Here is a 24,602-nt window from a genome sequence, read left to right as displayed (position 1 = left end):
TAACTTGAAATAACCAGTGGTTTTTAATCTTTAATTAGCAACTTGGCCAGTAGGTGGCACCAAACAAGTATGTTAAGAGAAATACCAAGAAAAATGCCATAAAAGATAGTCCACCACTCAACTTAACTTTGAAACAAAATGAGAATGTTGTACATTAATAAAATTTTAAATTAAAAGATGTTCATAAAAGTAAGTATAAATTTCCTCAGTACTTACTGATTCAGATTTTATTGGCATGATTTTTTCCTGTTTACATTGTATGGTAATTTTTTGCTATACAATGTTAATAATGATTCCACTAAAAGTTATGCACTATTATTATGGTAGTAGTTAACCTCTTGAATTTTCTAAAAGCAAAAACCTGTGGCCCCCTTGCTACAAAATAATGACTTGAACAATTTGACCATATCACTCTGCCTTGTGAAAGCAGTTGCTCAATAAATGTTTAAATAATTTGAATAAAACTGAATGTTTCTTAAAGTTGAAACTCAATTGTTCCAGAATTACTAGAAAGTCTCAGGCAGTCCCCCATCAAAAACAAACATGATTTTTATGTTCCAAGAAACCTACTGCCATGGAAAATCCCCTACTTCCACAGATTGAAATTCAACTACAGGGATTATAAATGATAGTCTTCTAACCTGAGTTTATCTGTTTTGAAATTATACAGGGAAACAAAAGCACAAACAATGGTGATAGGACTCAACCCCCCCTGCCCACCCCCACTGTGTAAGGCACACTCAGAAGCCCACTGCGCAGAGGTAGAATGCAAACCTATGCAGACTTTTAAGATGGGACAATTGACATGTAAGGCTAAAATTCAGAAATATCACAGCTGCGTGTCTCTAAAGTATATGTGTATTACCTATATAAAATTACTAAAATCATCTCTGGAGCTCAGGGTTCTCCCTCACCTTCCAGATACCAACTAAATCTCTTTCTCCTCCTCTCCGCACCCCCTTCATGGAGAGTACTGTATACTATGAGTGCATGAAACGTATAAATGCCCAACCTCCTCCCACATACCTTCATTTCCTCTTTGTCCTGCACACTCCATGTTATGAGTTTTATTTATACATCTTTAATTATGTCTTCGATGGAAACCACAAGAAAAATATTCTCTACTCCTCAGCCTCCACACGATTCTCAGCTGAAAACCTTTTCAATGTGTCCTTCCTCATATATCACTACTACACTTTCACTATTTATTCTTTGTTAACTTCTAATAAGAATAGCCTTCAGACATCCAGTCAAGATGGAGGTCTTCCTCGCACAACAAGAAGAAGGATAATAACCAACTTAAAAACAAAAAACAATTAGAACTGCCAGAAAATCAAACTGCATGGAAGCCTGACAACCAAGGAGTTAAAGAAACATTCATCCAGACCTGTAAAAGGGATAGAGATGGACAGCAAGGGTGGACATGCAACAAGGCAGCAGACATTGCGAGTGAGGCAGGGGCTGGCTGACCAGGCTGTCCCACATTCTTGCAGAACAACCCACCTGGGAATCAGCACCCACAAAACTACCCACCTGGGAGTCAGCACCTGAAAGGGCAGAATCCACTTGTTGAAAAAGAGGGAAGTGATGGAAAGTGGGGTGACAGCTGAGCAAGTGGCATTGTTACCTTTATGACAACTCCCTCACAGACAGCACCCCAACACAGTGAAGAGGGTTGCCCAACCCTGCTGAATACCTAAGGCTCTGCCCCTCACAATGTAACACATGTGCTGAGACAAAGAAATAGGGCCCAAATGAAAGAGAAGATAAAAACTCCAGAAAAAGAACTAAGTCATGAAGAGATAGCCAAACTATCAGATGAAGAGTTCAAAACACTGGTAATCAGAGTCCTCACAGAATGCATTGAGTTCAGTCACAAAATGAAGGAAGAAATGAAGCCTAAGATGAAGACTACAAAGTGAGATAAAGGAAAATATACAGGGAACCAACAGTGATGGAAAGGAAACCAGGATTCAAATCAATGGTTTGGAGCAGAAGGAAGAAATAAACATTCACTGAGAACAGAATGAAGAAATAAGAATTTAAAAAAAAAAGGAGGAGAGGCTTAAGAACCTCTGGGACAACTTTAAACATTCCAACATCTGAATCATAGGGATGCCAGAAGGAGAAGAGGAAGAGCAAGAAATTGAAAACTTATTTGACTTATTTGAAAACATAATGAAGGAGAACTTCCCCAATCTGGCAAAGGAAACAGACTTCCAGCATATCCAGGAAACTCATAGAGTCCCAAAGAAATTGGATCCAACAAGAAACACACCAAGCCACATTATAATTAAGTTACCCAAGATGAAAGATAAGAAGAGAATCTTAAGGCAGCAAGAGAAAAGGAGACAGTTACCTACAAAGGAGTTCCCATAATACTATCAGCTGATTTCTCAAAAGAAATCTTATACGCAAGAAGGGGCTGGAAAGAAGTATCTGAAGCCATGAAAGGCAAGGACCTACATTGAAGATTACTCTATCCAGCAAAGCTATCATTTAGAATGGAAGGGAAAATAAAGTGCTTCCCAGATAAGGCCAAAGTAAAGAAGCCTTTATTATATGAAATTATAAAGGGATTTATCTAAAAAAAGAAGATCAAAAACATGAACAGTAAAATGACAACCAACTCACAACTATCAACAACCAAAACTGAAAAAACTAAAACATCAAATGGTCACCAGTTCAATTCCCAGTCAGGGCACATGCCTGGGTTACAGGCCAGGTCCCCAGTGGGGGGTACATGAGAGGCAACCACATGTTGATGTTTCTCTTTTGCTCTCCTGTCCTTCTCCTCTCTCCAAAAAAATAAATAAATAAATAAATAAATAAAATATTTAAAAAGTATAAAAAAAACTAAAACAGACTAAGCAAACAACTAGAACAGGAACAGATTCACATAAAAGGAGATCACGTGGATGGTTATCAGCAGTGAGGGTGAGGGGGGAGAAACAGGGAAAAGGTACAGGGAAGAAGAAGCATAATTGGTAGGCACAAAATAGACAGGCAGAGGTTAAAAATAGTATAGGAAATGTAGAAGCCAAAGAACTTATATGTATGACCCATGGACATGAACTAAGGTGGGGGAATGCATGTGGGAGGGGGGTGCAGGCCAGAGAGGAATAAAGGGGGAAAATGGGACAATTGTAAAAGCATAATCAATAAAATATATTTTAAAAATGAATTAGAAATAGTTTTACTTACAACTTGCATTGACAGTATAATATTCATTCCAAGATTCTAATTAATTTTGGAAGAGTTAGAACCTCTTATCCAAAGAAATGCTACTTAGAATGTATTCAGTTAAGCTAAAATGCAAAGCCAGTTTACATAGAGTAATCTAGAATGCACTTTAAAAATTACATAGCCTGCTCTTTCTCAAAGGATTATTTTAATAAATGATTGTTTTAGTCTATAATTTACAATGGAATCTATTGTTGCTTGTCAGTATAATTAAGCCAATATATCCTGTTATTTTATTAGTTAACCTGAGTCTATTTTATAACTGTTGTTTTATAAATTCTCTAATCCTTAACTGTCAAGAGTCATCATATTATAATATCTGAACAAAGATCTTTTATACTATTCTTTCCAAGTCAACCTAATATGTTCAATTATTTTGAGCTGTGCTGTAAAATTATGCAGATGCTCAATTTATAGGTTGAGCTTAATAAATGGCTATGAAGTAAAGTCATTAATGAATACATATGATTCCATGGACACACTGCAGTATGATTTATTATATAGTCTCCATAAAGGAAAAAGCCTCCAGAATCAGGAACATGCTTGGAAATCCATTAAGGCAAATTTAGTTATTTAAGCACTTCTTAATGAAAAGTAGAAAATACAAGGAAATAACATTAATCTACCAGTTAAATGTAAGTTCCTCTCATTTCTAAGTGAAGAATCCAATACTAAATTTCCAGAATATTCCCATGTAAACAATACCATGGCAGAAATAATTCTGACCTGCAGCACAAGGTAGAAAGCACAAGTGAAACAAAACCAAACACAAACAGTACAATACCCATTGTGCAGTACATTTATAGATTTGTAATGTGTGTGAACCTTTAGATGGCATTGTTTTAAGGAAGGCTCTCAGATAAAAGCAAATGTTTTTATTCAAATGTAATCAGACACTTACACAATTGCTGAATGACATGCAGGTGTGATTCTGCAAAGGTGTGTGCAGGGAGGCCTGTGCAGGAGGAGCGAGCTGTGTACATTGAAGACTGTGTCATTGTATTTGCAATGCCTCACTTAGAAATATGCACCAAGAAAGTGTGTACTGCTGCAACGTGGCCTGTGATGTGTAATGTGTTTTTGTTGATCAAGGAAATGATATAGCAGCATATAGGGATGTCATTTTCTTGCATGTTATATAGAGCATGTTGATTTATTTTTAACAGAACTTACTCTTCTTACATGTGTGAGACACTCGACATAATTTTTTACATATAAGGTTAACAGGTTTTTTTGACTTAGGGGTGAAGATTTACTTCCTGCTCATCAATGTCTTTAAGGTTTCCTGTTGCCAATTCTTTTACATACATTGAAACTTTATTATCAGCTTTCAATTATCCCCCACCCCAAGATTTCCGAATGGGTTAGCCCAGCCAAAGGCAGCTACACACCAAAGTGGCACTTTCTTTGTGAACAACAACTTCTAACTAAATTACCTGTTTTAATCCAACTGTTCTGACACATATGAAAAGAGAGTATATCAAAATATTTTTAAATATGTTATACAAGGAAAGATTACTTGGACAATATTAATTTATACTAAACTTCAATCTTTCTTATTTTCACAAATTTTGATCAACTTATGGTCAAATGTATGGTATATTATGATGTCACCCTATTTTTAAATAATATTTTTCTTGGCTCAACGTATTTTCCAAGACAATAAGAACTTACATGTTTAAATTTGGAATCAAATACAGGCCTGCTGGTTCCAGATCTACAGGTTAGGTGCCTCATTATTTGTTTGCTGGCTTCAGTCTTTCCAGATCCTCTTTCGCCACTAAAAACAAAAGAAAAACACAAGTTTACTATTTTGGAACATTTAGTAAAAAAAATTAATAACCACAAATAATTCTCAGGTACAATGATGGTAGGGAACAACATAACTTTTAATGAGTCATGGTATCATTTTACTCTTCAATTTGGTCCATTCATTCAAAACATTCAGCAAATGCGTACTCTGTCAGGTACCCCATCTGAACACGATGTCAGGTGTTCAGATACTGGAACTACAAATGAATGTGATGCAACCTCTGCCATCTGATATCTTACAGTGTAGAACCACGTAACACAGGTGAATTACTGCTGAAGGTGATAGGTGGAACAGAAAAACAGTATCCACTTGTCTCTAGCTTTGGAAATGAAAGTGACTGAGGTGGATCCAAGGTGACAGCCCTCTGCACTGCAGGTGCATGCATTCTAGAGCCACCTGCTTGGCCTTGTTAAATCTTTCTGCACCATCCCCCACAAACCATTACATCTTGCCTGGGAAAGCCATTACATCTTTCTGAGCCTTACTTCTCTTTTCTTCTGAATGAACAGAGAGTGTGCAGCTACTAAAACCAAGTTGGTGAAACGGTCACCAGTTGGTGAAATGTGAGTAGGTGAATGAAGTGCTGACACTCAGCAACCCTAAAATGGCCCATTTCCTCTTGAAGTTGCTTCCGTTCTGGCAGTCCACATTTCCCATTTTCCTCTAACCTAGGAGCAAGCACTAACCACACTTGTTATTTTTAATAATAATACTTTTGATATTTCCAAGGTGTGTGTGTGTGTATGTAAATACATATATACATATACACAATAACTATATTATACTCCTGAAATTAGACAATACAAAGTTAAGATAAAGTTCCAATACAATAGTTACTATACCAAAGTGGTCTGATATAAAATAAAGTTTTTACTGTATCCAGATAGAATACTTATAAAAATAGTCTTTTATCTATTATTCAAAAATTAAATATATATAAAATTCTTAACTACTGTTTTCTCAGTTTTCTCTCTTGAACTTTGTTCTAATAAATGTGATTAAAGAAAGGGCATTTGCCAGAAAAGAAGCTGAACTTTAACTATTTTATTCACATCTCCAGTTATTAACAAATGCTTTTACTCCCCTCATTCACACTGACTGTGAACATTTTAACTACTTTTGGAACAACTACCCCAGCATCCCCAGTGGAGCAGATGACAGTGACCTGCACAAGACAAGCAGCTCCTTTTTTCAGTTCAAAGACCTTTTCTTTTAACTTTCTAATTTCAGAGAAGAAACAATATAGATCTCTCATGATGGAAATTTAATTCTGCAATTATATCTATTGCTGCAAAACTTCTATTACCCAGAAAAATAACTAGATGTTTCATGAATCTTCTTTTGACAGAGATCTTGCTTGCATTCACTCAGGTATATATCTTAAAAATGCCATTTTCCCTTTTAAAATATTGCATATTCTTTCAAATGTAAGTCGCTGAGGGCCTAATATGTGCCAGAGGCTTCATGAGTAAAGAAGTGAAAAATACTACTCCCTTTGCTGTCTTGTGGGGATACTCTCAAGTCAACACTGAGTACATAAGTGATGCATAATTAGAACAGAGTGGGGCACAGCAAACCATGCACCCACAGGTGAAGGAGAAGGTATATCCCCCAGAGGGGGCCAGGGAAGCCTTCTCAATGAGGTGGAAGTTGAGCTGATTCTTGGAGAAGGTAGCATTTATTTAGCATTAAATATTCCATAAGTATTTCTCACGCTTCTATTAAGCAATCTGAAATAGGTGGCAAGTGCAGAGTAGTGACTAAGGCAGAAACAGTCTCTGTGAATATGAAGACACAGAGGCATGTGAGGGTAAGGGGCTGACCTGCTGGTCATGTGAGTTCCCCTTCTCTGCTCCCACCATTGTGCTCCCTGGGTCTGATTGTCAGATTAGGAGTAGTGAAAATGATAGCTAAAATAAAAACATTCTAACCATCTCATAAAATCTCAAAATGGCTATACTTCATTTAAACTGAGTAAAATACAAAGAAATAAAAGAAAAGAAAAATAGGTTATGTTAGGCTTAGCTCCATAGGTGATCCCATTAACACTAACATTTCTAGTTCAACTCCTTCAAGAAATATATTTGATCTCAAAATCCAAGTTTATGATTAGATTATAAATTGACCAGAAATTTTAGGTTGTGTCAATCATGGGCTCATAAAAATTCTTAAGTTTATTTGACCAGCCTGTCTGCTAAATTTGTACACAACAGAGGCCAACCCTGTACTGTTTATTTCACAAGTTATGCGTGTGTGCAGCAAATAATATTAATTTAGGTTTGCTCAGCATATAGTTAGGATAATGGATATTTTTCACACATGTTCAAATAATTTCTTAAAACCATCTAACAAGGCCTTTATAAAGTCAAAGGTAAGGTAGATCATGGTGGACTCCAGACTCCCAGTTACAGCCCAGGAGAAAGATTTAAAAATTATTAAAAACTTTTTCTCAAGATAAAGCTTACTATGCCACCAGGGCCTATAATTAACAACAAAATAGAAAATTAAATTAAAATTTGGAAATAAAAATTTTTCCAGACCTAGCATTAAGCTGCAGGACATCTATTCCAGGAATGTTTAAGTTTTGTTCTCCAAATCTTAAAAGAAGTGCCCTGGCTGGTGTGGCTCAGTGGATTGAGTGCTGGACTGCAAAGCAAGGGATCGCTGGTTTGACTCCCAGTCAGGGCACATGCCTGGGTTGTGGGCCAGGTCTTAGTAGGGGGTGTATGAGAGACAACCACATACTGTGTTTTTCTCCCTTGCTTTCACCCTCCCTTCCCCTCTAAAAATTAAAAAAATTAAATCTTTAAAAAATTTTATTTAAAAATTATCTATGTATATACTAGTTATGGGACACAATAGGCACTGAATAAATGAACTTCAATCAGTGTACTTAGTTGAACTCTAAATTTATTAATTTTAATGTGTCAGTATAGATGTAGGAAGTCTTTAGATTTGTCAAGACAATCAAGGAGGTAGAGAAGCTACATAGAAACACTAATCTTAAAAGAAGACAGAGAATGACTGTAATAAGTCCTTGTGATCACAGATTTGTTCTTCAATTCTGGATACCAGCACCAGGTGAAACCCTCTTCAAACTTAATAAAGAAATCATTTTTTCAGAATAAGTGGTTGATACATGATGTCTTAGCCTTTAAAAATATCTCACAGGGATACTAGTTTTGCAGAATATTAACCATTCCTAACTGGAAAAAAATTCTGCAAGCAACACATGTAGAAATCTTTATGGAAAACTTGCTAGATGTTGTGAGCTCTATAATAATAGACTTCCAAAGTATGTGAAACCATTGGTCCCTCAAAGCTTCACTAGATATCAATATGTTTCACAAAATTAAGTGGATTCAACAATAACTTAAGTAAATCCATGGATCTGTGCCCATAATTTTAGGGGAGAGTGGAGAGAGCTGTTGTTGAAAGCCTTGTCAGGACAGCAGCAGGGGGCTCACCCTGCACTGAAGTCTGGCTGTGAGAATGGTTAAGCTTTGCTGATGCTCAGAAGCAAGGCTCTTAGGCTCACAGCCCAGATATTGTGTCCTAGACAAATAAGTCACCATTTATTAATTCACATTATTGGGTTCACATCTCCAATTCACTATTTACAAATTATAAGACCCTGGACCAATTAGTGAACCCTTCTAATACTCAGTCACCTAATCACAATAATAATACCTATCTCATAAGGTTGCTAAAGCAATGAATAAGATAATACATGGAAAGTATTTAGTAAGGGTCTAGCACTTAGTAAGTTCTCAATAAATATTACTTGCTATTATTGTCAGTACTACCATGCACTCCTCTCGATCTCACAAGTTTTAAAAAGTGTTCCCTTTTTGTCACAGTAAGTCCAGAAAACACAATAGATAAAACAAATAAAAATAGAGTTGTTAGACTCAAAATGGGCGGAGCCACTCTTCAGTGCCTCTCTTATCCTGGGCACACTTCAGAAAAAGTATGAAAACTACTTACTTGCACAGTATTTTGGAAAGAAGAATGCTCAAGTTTGCAACCCATCAGTCTGATCCTCCATTACATTATTTGATCAAATCAATAATGTAGAAGTATATAAATAATGCTTATTTAAATATTTAAACATCTCTGGGTTCTCTCCAGATTCCCTTCTTTATAGTCCTTCGTTTCACTTTGACTAGAGTTGTGCAATGGTTTATTCATGCAGTCAGTTTTCAACCAACACCAAGGGTCAGAACCCAGGCAAAGCTATGATTATTTACAGAAACCCCCTCTTTCAGAGATTTCTCCTAGTGTAAAACATAATTCTCAATGCAGATCTTATTTTAATTCCTAAATATGTCTTTAATCTTCTATCAATGCATAATCACATTTCACCTCCAATTTTGTGGTATTTGTTTTGGGTGTAAAGAATTTTTGCTCAAATATAAATCATCCTTCTAAGTACCTTCATATATTTATGAGCTAATGTTACCATTATATTTCCACAAAAATACTTTTTATGTGGTATATAATTTTGGTGAAATATGAGCAAATGTAAATACCTAGAAGTGGTGGGAAACCCACATTTACAAACTAATAATTTTTATTTTGTTTTTTGGGCAGCACCACATTTTGGAGAACTGTGGTATAGGTTCACTAATATTGGGATCCTTTCTTCTACCTTTTACTCTAAAGCTTGAAAGCGAAAACACTCTGGTTCTGAACTGCAAATCTTCAGAATGAACTGAGTTTCAGGTTAAGTTTGATTCAGCCACACTTGAAGCCATTTTCAACAACAAAGATGTTCCTTCTTTGTAAGGAGTCTAATGTACTTATTGCAAAGATATACTGGACTGCAAACTGCTGAGAACGTAAACAGATGTAAACCATAATAAATGAGGACAGTTTTACAGCCAAACCCTCAGGCTGCGCGGCAGAGTGGGTTTACCTGAGAATGAAGCACTGGGGTCGCTGCTCCTGAAACAGCTGGTGAAAGGCCTTCTCGGCACAGGAGAAAATGTGAGGTGGCAGAGAGGAACACGGCTGCCCAGTGCTGCTCAGGTAAAGCTGGGACACCTGGAACAACGCAGCACAAAGACAAACATCTCCATTAAAAGGCTTCAGGATATTTTACCGCATGACTCAGCTGACTTATTTCCAAAACACAAAAGTGAATTTATCTTGAATTTTGAACCTCACTTGTAACTACAAAACATTTGTAAAATTATGCTCTTCTCAGCACATTTTAAGCAATCATAATGATAAAATGGAGGCTTATATTTGGTCCTTCATTACTAGGTTCACAGACTTTAAATTATTCTGCTATCTTTCAGGAAAGCAACTCACAAACATCCAGTTTAATAGATAACCATGAAGTGAACTGAAACTGATAATTTACATCAAATACAATTTCTCAAATTTAATTTCAGTCACATAAGATAGAAAGAATTTTTAATTTGAATAGAAGGCATTTGCCACTAAAATACATATGAATTTGTAAATTCCTCAGAAAAACAAAAATTTAATTAACTGAACTTCAGTGACAGTGATTTATGATGACTGCCATGGTGATTCAGTGCCAGTATTTTTAGTCCTTCTGATTTTCTAATGAAGTCATTTACATTTGAATAAACAAAATGATAAGAAGACTTCTGAGTCAGAAAGAGATATCAGGCAAATAATTTTTATTTTACAAAATAACTGGCCTGTTTCTTCAAAGATATTAAGACTGAGAAGTTCAAGAGAAGACTGAACTGCTCCAGATTAGGGGCTGAGGAGACTGGTGGTCCGGGGCACTCTGCAGGCTGGCCTGGATCTTTGGTTATCTGGGCATTAGTGAGACAATGGGAAAGGCTTGAACGAGGCCTCTGGATCAGATGACAGCAGTGCATCAGTGGCAGCTCTTTTTTGATGGTGTATAAAAGTGAGATAGGAGAATGCCTTTGTTTATAGGAAATGCACAGTATAGGCATTTCCTACATGTACTAAATGCATGTTCCTAAATGTACAGTACATGCATTTCCTGCAAACAAAAGCATTCTCCTATCTGACTTCCATACAACCATCAAACATTGGTTTTCCATTTCAACATTGGTGGGACAATATGCCAGCAAATTATTTGAAAATGGTTGAGGGAAAAAGTTGTTTGTATTATTTGCCTGCAAATTTTCCCTAAATTTGAAGTTATTTAAAATTATAGGGGAAAAGAATGTTAAAAGTAGAATAAATGATCTATAGTTATAAGACATAATTAGATAAATCTCACAAACATAATGTTGTGTGGAATCTATCACATACATAAATCCATCATACACATAAGAGAACATACTCCGTGACCATGTACATAAAGTATCAAAACAGGTAAAACTAATCTACACTTTTAGACGTCTGATCAGTGGCACCTTGGACCAAGTGTCTGTAGTGACTGGAAAGGAGCAAGAATGGGGCTTCTGGAAGATTCTGGTAATGTTCTATACCTGAGAGCTCATGAATATTTATTAGTTGGTATACTTACAAATGAGCCCTTTTCCATTTGCATTACATCTTGATAAAAATTTCAAAAAGCCAAAGTCATTAAACATTGTGGTTCTGATGCAGATACAAGAAAAAGGGATCACTGAAATACACCACATGACTAACTCAAGACATTCACAAGTGGGGGTTTGGTGCCTGACAGGATTCTGCATCATTTATCCACTAAAAAGGGGGTGGTATTGAGAAAATTGGCATGTGTTTGTAAAGGAAACAAACATTGAATTCTATCTCATGCCATGTGTAAAAATAAATTCCAGAAGAATCTAAGTTCCAAATGTGAACAGCAAAGCTTAAATAATTTAGACAAGTATACAGAATAGAATTGTCATAATTTGAGTAAGAAAATGAGGGTCACAAACAAATTATGATGGTATAGATGGGTCAATCTCACATCACATTCAACAACTCCTGTGCAACCACACACACTATAATAATAAAATAAGTCAAAGGAAAGGCAGAGAGGAGAATAAGCTGTGTATATAATCAATAAATTGCAACTATTTTCTAAATGACTCAGAAATAAATGAGAAAAACTGGAAATAAAAGAAAAAATGGGCAAAAAATATAAATGGAAAAGAATGGCCAATAAATATGGGAAAAGATGCAGAAACTCTTTAGTAACAATGGAAGTGCCATTTCAAACAATAAAGGAATATATTACACATAAAATATTGGTAACTTTATCAAAGATAGTTTAATACTACTAATAATGGTTTACACTTGCTATGTTCTTGCTGCTGTTCTCAGCACTTTGTACTCACTACTTCATTCAATCCTCCCAGAAACCTATGATGTATGTATGAAAATCATCTTCCATCTTATAGGTAAGGAAATTGATGCAAAGAAATTACGGACCAGTCCTAGGTCACATGGCTAATTAGTAGTGGAGCTTGATTTCCTGTCAACTATATAATTTCCTGTTCTTTATAGAAGATGAATAAATTTTTATCTTTGTAATCTCCACTTGGAAGCTTTCTCAGCTTGGCACTATAGTATACTGCAGGTTTTCTGAACACGCAGTTTTTACTCTGTCATATCAGTGGTAGCAGTGGAATCTGATAATGTTTGTATTCAGTATTCCAGTTATTCCAAGGAATTTATTAGGGTCTGCAGCCCTTCTTTACCCATTTCAACAGACTACAGTTTGACTTTACCATTTTCTTTTACACATAGATGAAGGTTTAAAAGTTGGGTTTGTAATGTAGCAATGTCTTCACTAGAAAGTGTAAGCTTTAACCACCAATCAAAATCCTTAGCTGTGCAGAAGAAATATCAACTACTTCTTCCAACAGAGCCTGATTAATTTTATCTTTCCTAATTTTCCAGCATTTCATGATCATTTCTTGATGAAATGAATTCAACGGCTAGATATCTCTTCATTAGATAAATTTTTACCAAATACAGCTTTGAAAAAATTTGGTCTTATCTTCCAGAACATGTATCCATTCTGTGGAATCCTAAGCACTCTGACAATCCTGGCAGAGAGGGTAAGTTCAGCCACAAATGCCATCAATCATTGTGTGAAGAAGCTCTGGGCCCAGTTCAGCTGGAAGCTTCTGCAGCTGACACCAATAGCACTATGTTTTAATACCATAAAATACTATAGGGCACTTAGAATAAATTAACTAGACCCAAACCTTTTACCATTAAAAAATGTTTGAAAGTACTATGGTTAATATTTCTAAAGCATATGTTCTTTGAGTGAATTAAAATAGAAAATAATGGTATGTGCAATTTTATTGCACATGTATAATGCATATATATAGTGAATACACAAAAGATTAGATGAGAGTATAATAATTACAGGATAGTGGTTATGATTGCTTATAAAGGGAATAAGGTGAGGTGGAACTTAGTCTGTGCTCACAGCACACTGTCATTTAACCTAGGACACATGCCATTAACGCATATATTTATCTTCTGTACCACCCAGAAAATAAGTGTTACAACTAAGCTAGAAAACAATGGCTTCTTGTCAAATCTTTAAAGTTGCATCCTGATCATAGGAGTGTATGTAAAACAATGGATCTTTTATTTAAAACATTTTTTTTGGAAAATATGAGACCCATATGATGGTGTATACACAATTGGCTATTGCATTATACTTGAACTTTTTTGGATTTTGAATTATTCCCAAATTAAAATGAATATTAAAACTATTTAAATGATAATTATAAATGTATTATAATTCATAAACCCACTAGGACATTTAGCCCAGCTTTATTTTCTTTTATGGCAAATTCTGTCCTTTTGGAAAACTTGGACTAACACTCTCACTTCTCCCCAAGTCCAACAATTTAATTTTGACAAAATATTTCAAACTAACCTGTTTTGTAAAATCCTACTGAGGATTTCATTAAATGCTATAAACAAAGTAAGACTTAAGAGAGCTTGGAGCATATATGAAGGAAACTATTTGTACGTAGAGAGTATTCACATCCCTACCCTGTTTCTTCACATATATTTGTAGTTACCTATTTTCTTTAGGCTAAGTTTCACTAGAGGTTCCATATGTAATGGATTTTACAGTGTCTAAATAGTTTTTTCATGATAACCAAACTAGTAACTTTTTTCAGTTCCTTTCTCCTGTAAATCTCCTTTTCATGCAATTTTAGAGTTTGTATTGTAGAATAATCCATTGCTACCATCTGATAATTCTTTGCTTGATGCTATTCTATGCTTTGTAATATAAATATGAAACAATAACTTTAATATGATACTGTTTTCTATTTAATTGTTTCTATCAAGCCTTGAAGATTTTCACTTACATAAATTCTAACTTTCTACTGGTTATCATTATCATTATCAATATTACTGCTCATTCTAATTGGTGCAGCAAATATCATCAGGATAACACATTTCCTCTCCCACAGGCTGCCACTTCACCTTCTTCTGTCCCCATATGTATCATTTTGGATCAAGAGGACTCAGTCAGTTGAAATTTTATGTGCTATCTCTTCTTATTTTAATGGATAAGATGACATTACATCATCTCCATTTGTGGTTATCTATAGTCTGTGCTAGACTCTCAGTTTCCAATGAATAAAGACCTTTCTTTATGGATCAATTCCCTCCTATTTTCCACTCTACAATGATGCCTCTTAATAAACTGCCAGGAGATCACAGATCTTGCCACATTCTGATTTCTGAAGGCAGCCATGCAGTTTCATATCTTTTGAGTGGGCCATTCACAGGCCTCCTGTGTCAGGATCCTGATAACCTGTGGAACGCCCAGTGCCAATGGACTGAGTTAACATGGACTGATGTTAGTTTCACACTATAGCATGAATTTGCCACTCTACTCACCTGATTGGATGTCCTATTCATTATTCATATACCTATATACATAGATGACACACCTTGGAAAAAATGTTTTGTTCAATGGACCACATATAATTAAAAATGGATTCCTCTGGACTCAGCACCTTGTTACTGAGAGTGGTCTGTCATGCATTTGCTATGTGGTCATATGATCTGGATTTAAATTCTGTCTCTGCCACTCATAGGAAAACATTGGACAGCTTATTTAAGAATATTTACTTCAACTTCTTCAAAGTAGAAATAAGTATTGGGTTGCCTTTTTAGTTTAAATGTGATAATGCATGCAAAGCTTTTTGCAGCAGGTCTGCCATGTAATAACAAACCCTAAGCAGGGGTGTCTAACCTTTTGGCATCTCTGGGCCACGCTGGAAGAAGAAGAGCTATCTTGGGCCACACATTAAATACATTGTGACATGTAATCACAAAAAAAGCTCATCATGTTTTAAGTAAATTTATGTTTTTGTGTTGGGCCACATTCATAGCCATCCTGGGCCACATGTGGCTCATGGGCCGCAGGTTGGAAAACCCTGTACTAAACAAGGCTGCTATTCCTTCCCAGCCCTGCTTCTCCATTTACAAAACCCTGCTCAGCCACTCTAGCTACCTGCCAGACCCAACATGCCTGGCTACCATGGGACTACCAGGAGACCAACAGCAAATAGAACCTAAAATTAAGCATAGTCCTACCCTGGCATACCACACAAGATGTCATGTTACATACTGGGACAGCTTAATCTCACTGACAATTAAAGGATGAACAAAAGACTGGGCACTGTTCTGTTTTGTGTTGTATGAATTAAAAAATATTATCTTGAAAAATTATCCCCAAGTACTCTATGCTGAATGGTGTCAGCATTTTGTACACTGAGTTTCAAGGTGATACATCCATGGTTTGTGAACTCCACAGTAAAAGTAATAATGAGAAATATCCACAGAAGGTCTAAAATTGCTATGTGAGGGGTCAATGAATATTCACTGCTCAAGCATTTGTTCTCATGACAGTCACTGGTTCATTGGTTTTCTGATTACTGACTTTGCCAATGCATTTGACCTGGCTCTTCAGTGGCTACCATAGTGGCTGGCATTGTTGTCTGCCCTTCTCTCCCCCTGCTCCTCCTTCATTTTCTGTTATCTTTCTACCTCATTCTTGAACATGGTGTGAATCCTAGAAATCTCACAAAATGAAATACCTATGGGAATTATTCCTAATTGTACATGCAGTATAGAATCTCAACATCACTGCAATTTAACCTCCAAAAACTTCATATATTTTATTTACCTGAACCTGGTTTTACCCCATGAAATGTTTTCATTTTCTTTGCTTTCAATACCCTTACTCTCCCACACTCACAAATTCAAAACCCGTGTCATCAGGTGACCTTCTCTTCTATTCATTCCTCAAAGAAAATTATTCCTTGATTATTACTTACTGTCTTTACACAGACTCACTCAAGTTCTTTTCTTTTTTCTCATTACTAGAGTACCAATATTAGGCCCTGATAAACTTCCTCTTGAATTATTTCTACAATCCTATGAACTAGTCTTCTTTTTTTTTTTTAAGATTTTATTTATTTATTTTTAGAGAGGGAAGGGAGGGAGATAGAGAGAGACAGAGAAACTTCAATGTGCGGTTGCTGGGGGTTATGGCCTGCAACCCAGGCATGTACCCTGGCTGGGAATCGAACCTGGGACACTTTGGTTCCCAGCCCGCGCTCAATCCACTGAGCTATGCCAGCCAGGGCTCAAACTAGTCTTCTTGCCGAAATATCTCTTTTCCTTAAACTGATAGTAATAAACAGATTAAAACTCTAATCGTATCCTACTTCCTTTTATCCAATGGTTCTTTATTTTCCAAAAAACAAAATCCAAACTCTCTAGTCTAATTTTATAATCTAGGTGTAAAAACTAACTTTTAATTATTTACCTTTTTGACCTCCTTAGTTTGTCAAATTGTTCTGTGCATTTCTTCTAATGACCCTATTTTTTTCATCTCCATGATGTGGCTCTAGGCAGTTCTGCAAAATATACTCCCTTTCCCTTTATCAGAATCTTACTCATTCTTTAAAATTTGCCCCAATCGCATTTTCCATGTAATGCCTTTATTAACCTAAGATTTCCTTCCATTCTAACCTTTTGACATGTCAGTTAATGGTGTGCACCCCCAATAAAGACGTTTTTCTGTCTCATTTACAAGTCTGTGATTTTTTATTATATTTTTGCATTTTGCTTTTAGAATGTATATGCAATACTCAAGGACAAAGAGACTCAGCATCTTTAAATATCTAACACAACATGCTATATTTAATAGACTAAAGAAGTGTTTGTTGGTTTTATAAAGCATTCTTGTCCCTGATATAAGATTGCTTTGTTTTGTAAAGGCTATTCAGAAAGATCTGGCTACTTTTCTATTTTCTCCTTCTCCCCAATCTCTTACGTGTTTAAAATGAGTGATGATACTTGTCATCAGCATAAATAGGCAGCATAATAATGAATGTTCCCCTGTTGGTTATACCTCATTTAAAACTGTCTGACCACTGGCCCCTCAGTGCCATATCTCCCCAGTGAGTGTCAGCATCAGATAGACATTGCTTACAGCAGCTAGCCACCTAATGAACAGGGCTGCTTGCTGTCGTGTTCATATTAGTATCAAAACAAAATTTGCCACAAAGGGTGTTCTACATCCATGATTAATGACCTTCTAGATAAGAAACATTATGCAATGGCTTAATATAACACAGTTAATGGTATTGGTAATAACAAAATAAAATAAGGCACAGATGGTGGTTGTGGACTTTATTTTTTTCAACATGAAACACAGAAGTCATTTTCCTGGTTTGTATAATCTTTATAGGCATGATCATACTCAATGTTTTATTTTCTTCTTTCATTAAACTAATCAACATGGGAGAAAACAAAACTATTTAAATAAAATTTATCTTTTAATAAACACACACATAATTATAATCAATAGATACACAAAAAGAAATGAAACTTTCTCTTGTGTGTCCATAGGACAATGAGGTCATTTAAATGCGGTTCAAAACATGAGTAGCTGATTTAAAGTTACAAGGTACTAATACTGCTAACAGAAAATGCCCACTAATTCATCCTAAAAATTACATTCTTATTTCTATCTAATATCTATAATTTTATGGGTTATTACTTGTAGACCGGGGGGTACAAACTATTTGATTCTACATAACATATGTGAATTCCAAAGTACCAGATGCTGTAAAATTTAGGTATGGCTTGTTAAAAGTGGATAATTTTGCTGTGAGCTTTATATCAGTGCGTATTTTATCAAAATATGTTTATTTTCTTCTTACATTCTATGTCAGAGTCAGTTGGAAATGATGTATACAAAATCTGATACCTATAAATTATAGACTGCATTTGCCATTTTAAGTTTTAATAAAATGTTCTGGCAAAAATCTCAATGCATTATATTCATTCCTGCAGTAATAAAGAAATGTATCTCTTAATGTTTTTCTTCTTTCATCTATTAGCATGTATTTCTGAAAGAAATGTAATACACCATATTATTTGAAACCATAAAACTGCCATATTGTATATACCCACAAAATAACAGAGTTTATTATATTACAATATACAAGCCACAAAACAAACCACAAAATAACAAGTTTATTACATTACAATATACCATATTATATGGCAGGTAATATCATATTATAACAATTATGTTATATTTTCCCCAATACTTATAGTTTGACCTGCAGTGTTTAAGTAATATTTATATAGGTATATCTATTTTTATTCAATTGTTTAAAAATCACTTTTGTCTCACCATAAGATTCATATTCACTCTACAATCAAAGGTGACACTGTAATATAAGCCAGGAACAATATATCAATAGTTAACTTTAAATAGCACCTGTCTCTCTCTCTCTGAAAGATATATACACAATTAAAAAATAATGTAATTTCAATGAAGCTTAGATATTTGAAGGCAAATGATCTTCTGACACCAATGCAATAAAATAGAAATAGGCTATCTTATAGCTATAATAAAGTAGCTGGAAACAGACTAATGATCTCACCCTGAACTGCTATAAAAGCTAGATAAAACACAAATTGAACACCTAATTTGAGACCTCTGAAAATCACCAAAGCAGCTAGAACTTAAGGGATCGATATCTTGGAGAATATTAAAATGCATTAAGCTAAACAGGATGTTCTGCATAAGTTTTTCTGATCATACATTGCCATTTTGCAGAGTATAAAACTTAGAGGTCTCATAGAAACTAAACAAAACTGTCTAAAGAATTAAGTAGACATAAAATTTCAGCAGTTTAACACTGCTGGGAAAACACAATTTCAAGTTCAGGTCTCAGTAACAAAGTAAATCCTAGATGGACATCATCTCAACTTCTGAATGGGGACCTTTAAGGGGGCCACCTTATGCATAAGGGCAAACACAAAGTAAAGGAAATGTACAGAGTCAAAATCATCTGCCTATAATTTATTTATCCATCATAAAAAATCAAAACTTCTTGGGAAAAAGATCCCAAGCCTCTATAAATATTTATATAAAAGGCTCAGGATTCAATTAAATTTTCCAGGAATGTCAGAGAATAACATCCATGTAATGGAAACCAGCTGTCATACACACTGGAAACAGACCCAGATATCATTAGATATTATAATTAGATCAGAACTATTAGAATTATTATTATCAAGAGTTATACATACTAGAATAGCAAGTTATAATTAGTCAGGCACATATTTTAAATTAAATTATTAACGTGTTCAAGAAAATAGGTGGTGAAACAAAGTATGTCATCAGAACTAGTATCTCTAAGTATAAAATAAAAATTTTAATATTGGAAAAAAACAGCTGATATCAACAATTTAGTAGATGGTTTTATCTGTATATTCAAAATATTAGAAGAGAGAATTAGTAACTTAGTCAGCCAAGTAACCTAGTCAGTCAACTAACCAGACTATAGATTAAAGAGAAGCAAGTGTAAAAAATAGAAAAAAAGTTTATATTTTTATAGGATTCATACAATAAAGAAAATCATAATAGGAAACATATCTTTAATTGAATAATAATAAAATCATTAAATATCAAGGATGTAGAGTTTAGTAAAGCTGTGTTTAAAGCAAAATAAAAAGCCTTAAATATTTATTTAGGGAAAGCAAAATATCAGTGAATTAACTATACAACTTAAATGTCTATCATATTCAACTCAAAGAAAGTAAAAGGAAGAAAAAGATAAAGATAAAAAGCAAAAATCAATTGTATAGTAAATAAATATACAATAGAAAATGGTTAAAAGTCAAGTGTTTTCTTTGAAAAGATGAAAACAAAGAATAAATCCTAGTAAATTGATTTGTAAAAGTCATAGAAAACTCAAATTACCAACATATAAAATGGAAAGAAATCACTCAAAATTCTAAAAATATTTAAAAATCTAAAAGTATTATAATTATACTCCCAAATCATTAAAGATTTAATATAATGAAGAGAATCATTGTGCAACTACTCAATTTAGAATTTTCTGAAAAATTTGTCTTCATCTATTGTTATGGTTTTTCTTTTTAATTGGTCATTTGGTACATATAGCTATATCTGGTGAGTATTGTTCTACACTATTAAATGATATATTAAATATTATACTCACCATGGTGGAATAAATTGGAAGCTCTTTGAATGGGTTAACAAGCAAGAGGATGTCCCCAATAAAAGTCTGTTGAAAGAAAAGAAAATAAATAGTTCTCAAACTATATAAATAGTACCTTTAAAATTAAAAATCACTAGGCAATATAAAGAATAAGTAAAAATTATACTTTAACATTTTGTGAATTGTTTTAAGTTTGTAAATAAAGAAACAGAAAAATCAAAGTCAAATAAAATAAAGCCAATAGAATTGTTCCACTGAACACATAAAAAGTGTAATGATTAGATGGTTTCGTGAGAACCAGACTAGATTTTTAAAAATGTGAAATTAAAACACATAGCAAAATATACTGGAGGATGTAAATGGGGTAATGAGTTGCTACAAAATAATAATACATAAAATGCTTAACTAAAAAGTTCATAAAGCACAGAAAGAAAATAAAGATACTTTTTAATTAAAAAGGACAAGTAATGAGATATCAAGGCACATAGAACAGATGAATCAAATAGATATTAAATAATAAATGATAGATTTAAACACAAATGCATCAGTAATTACATCAAATGTAAAGCTACCAAATACTCTCATTAAACGATTTGCTGGGGGGAAGCAGTGAAGGGAGATGGAGGAGGGTGTATGGGGAGTAGATGGTGATGGACTGAAACTTCACTTAGAATGGTGAAAACACAATACAGTGTACAGATGATGTATTGTAAATTGTGCACCTGCAACCTGTATAATTTAGTTAACTGGTGTCACCCAAAAAATTCAATAAAAAGGAAAATAAAAGGAAAGAAAAAGATTATCAACTGGATTAAATACTATGTGCTACTCCAAAGAGAAACACTTTAAATATAAAGGATAATGAAATTTGAAAGTTAAAGGATGAAGCAAGATGCACACAGAAATAGTGACAACAAAAAAGGTGGTTTAGCAATACTCAATTCATAGAAAATACTCATATACTTTGAGGCAAGAAGCAGTACCAATAATAAAAAATGACATTTCACAATGATAAAATAATAAATCAATCAGGAAGATGCAACAATTTTAAAATTTCTATGAGATTAAAATCTAAAATATGTAAAGCAACAACAGCTTTAAGAAGAAAAATATGAATTTATAATGATAGCAGGTAATTTAACAGTTTTTTCTTAGTAACTCATTGAATAAGTAGACAAAATTTTAAATAAATAATTAGCAATTTAACCAACAGACGTATACAAGACACTGTTAGGAAAAACTGCAGAATATATGTATATTCTCTTAAACTGAACACAGGCCAGTTTCATTACATTAAAGGATTTGGGTCACACAGAGTGTATTTGCTGATTGTAGTAAAATTAAGATAGAAATTAATAGTAGATACCTAGAAGATCAGCAAATGTAATGTCTGTAAAAGAAGTTGAATTTATGCCTAAAAAACCTTTCCACAAAGAAAACTTAGACTTCTCTGGTGAATTCTTCCCAATGTTGATGCACAAAATAAACAAATGTTATACAAATTATTCCAGAAAACACCAAGAGAATATTATTTCATTCTTAGGAGGGTCACATGAACTTTATATTTAAAATCTAACTAGTATATTGAGAGAAGTAATACAGACTGTTCTCTCTCATCAAAATATATGCAAAAATTCTGAGCTAAATATTGATAAACTAAATTGCAATAATGCATTCAAGAGATAATAAATCTCAACCAAATAAATTTTATTCTAATAATGTAATATGGCTTCATATTAGATCAACTTCTAGAATAGTAACAAATAAAGAACAAAAGTCATATAATGGTCTCATTAAATGCTGAAAAAATTTAATAACACTTAATGTTGACTTTTGATTTAAAACAATAACTTTGAAAACTGTTAATACACTGCAGAGGATACTGGCCTACAATATCCATCTCGGCTGCGGATGTTCATCGAAACATGCTAAAAACATACACAGAGACAACCAGGTCCTGTGGAGGAATAGGAACAGAAGGGCCACTCCTTACATGGGGAGCGCCTTGGCCACCCTCTCTCCTGGAGGGTGCCATGGCCACTCTTCACGTGGGGAGTGCCCCGTATCCATACCTAAGCAGATTTTTATTGAGAAAACAGACTTCGTTTGTGGATTCACAGTCTGGAAGAAAAGATCAAAAGATATAAACAACTTACAAAGGTGGGGACAGGACTCCTGCTGAGATTCTGGGCAAGATTTGGGGTTTTTAACATATTGCTTAAAGGGCTAGTTTTGGTTTCCTGTCTGTGCTTTTAAATTCCAAGTTAATAACATTCTCCAGCAAACAGATCTCACAGGATCTTGCATATTCTGTGTCCTAGGCCTGATCACCCTGGGAGTCCACCATTTCTGGTCTGAACTGCCCCTGCAGGCCTGAGTTAACAGTGAAGACAAAGGCAGCCAGGAGACTTGGATTTCTCACATCTAGGAACAAAAGACTCAGGCTTTGACAAAGCCAAAGGGGGCAGGGGTTGATGTTTGATCACCCCTTCATTTCCATAGCCCCTTGAGTCTTGTCCCTGTCATTCCTTCGTGAACGTGTCTGTCTTAGATTCATTCTCTATCCAAGACAATTGTTACCAGCCATTGACTGCCATTCAAGCCAGGGAAATAAGTTTTGTCTCCTTCAGTGGCTCCTGGTCTGGAGGTCTCTCTCACTCAGCCTAAGTCACAGGGGGTTACAGCTTCCTGAGACCAGGCAGAGCAGCCCACAACAGTACACTAGAACTTCCTGAATCTAATAAAAAGTAACTACACCATGGCATAGCTACTGCAAACTTGCTGAATCACAAAACATTGAAAACTTTTTCCCTGGAGACAAAAATGAGACAGGGTTGTTCATTCTTGTCACTTCCAGGTATCTTTTTATTGACAATCCTATCCCATGAAATAATGCAAAAAAAGAGAGTAAAGAAGAAAATCAATTTGAAAAGAGAACAGTAAGGATTATTATTTGCAGAGTACTTGGAAACATAAGCAGAATACCCAAAAGAATATCCATATAAATTAATATATACATATTAATTTGGCAAGTTTGATGGATAAAAGACAAATATAAAATACTGTATTTCTCTTAGCCATAAACAATTAGAAAAAGAAGTTTGTTATTTACTGTAAGAAAATAAGATTAATTAGAACATCAAAATTAGAAAAACAGACAAGTCTTCTATATCAAAAATTTAAAAATGTTCAGAGAAATTAAAGATGACCTAAGGAAGTATAAAATAGGCCACCAAATAAAAAAATAAAATATTGTAAAAATCTTAATTATTCCCAATACTCAGTGCAATACCAATAAAAATACAATTAAAATGGACACATTTACTTTAAGATATATATGAATGTCTAAGTGTCATGATTAGCCAAGATATTTTTGAAGAACAAAGTCAGAATATTTCTTATATATCAAGATGTATTATATAGATGTAACAATTAAGATATCTTGATATCGGTTTATAGACAGAAAAACAGGTCCATACACCAAAAAAACAGGTTTTGGAGATAAACCCACTTTGAGTGGCCACCTGATTTATGACAAAGATGCCACTGCAATGAAGTGGGCAAATTCACACATGAAAAACATGAATCCTGACCTTCCTCTTTAACCCTGTGAAACCACTTCCATATTGTAAACATTAAAGGTAAAACAACTCAACTTCAAGAAGAAAATACAGAAAAAATATTGTCATGAACAAGGCCAAATTTTCTTAAGTGGAATACTAAAATCACTTACTCCAAAGAATTTTATAGGAATTAAAAACTTCCCTTTATCTAAAGATGCTACTAGAACTAAAATGTGAGCCACAAAACAGTAGAAAATGCTTGTAATACATGTATCTGACAAAGAATAGCCTGAATATATGTTTAAAAAAACCCACTACATATCAAGGAGAAAAATGGACAAAAATAACCTACTTTTAAATGGCAATATAATTAAACAGGCAATTCAGAAAGAGAATCAAGCGAGCAATGAACACATATTGGTCAACATCATTAATTAGGGAAGTTCAAGTTAAAACCATAAAGAGTTGCCATTGAAAAACTGCCAGAATGAATAGAGTCTGAAAAAGTCAATA

At 34.4% G+C, this 24,602-nt stretch overlaps 1 protein-coding gene and 1 pseudogene across 3 annotated transcripts in view; both read right to left on the bottom strand.

The window, feature by feature from the left end:
• MYO16 (myosin XVI) overlaps window positions 1-24,602 on the bottom strand; it is a 627,599-nt gene that overhangs the window by 292,871 nt on the left and 310,126 nt on the right. For all 3 annotated transcript variants that reach the window (XM_045821913.1, XM_045821912.1, XM_045821911.1), the window contains exons 12-14: window positions 20,527-20,592; window positions 9,975-10,102; window positions 4,918-5,023 (exon numbers count right to left, since the gene is read on the bottom strand). In XM_045821913.1, the coding sequence (XP_045677869.1) occupies window positions 4,918-5,023; window positions 9,975-10,102; window positions 20,527-20,592 (300 nt within the window). The remainder of the gene's footprint in view (window positions 1-4,917; window positions 5,024-9,974; window positions 10,103-20,526; window positions 20,593-24,602) is intronic.
• On the bottom strand, window positions 12,644-14,887 carry LOC123807718 (annotated as a pseudogene).

The sequence above is a fragment of the Phyllostomus hastatus genome, unplaced genomic scaffold, assembly GCF_019186645.2.
Source record: "Phyllostomus hastatus isolate PE091 unplaced genomic scaffold, TTU_PhHast_1.1 phas_scaffold_46, whole genome shotgun sequence".
Lineage (NCBI taxonomy): Eukaryota > Metazoa > Chordata > Mammalia > Chiroptera > Phyllostomidae > Phyllostomus > Phyllostomus hastatus.
This window is presented reverse-complemented; position numbering and strand designations above follow the sequence as displayed.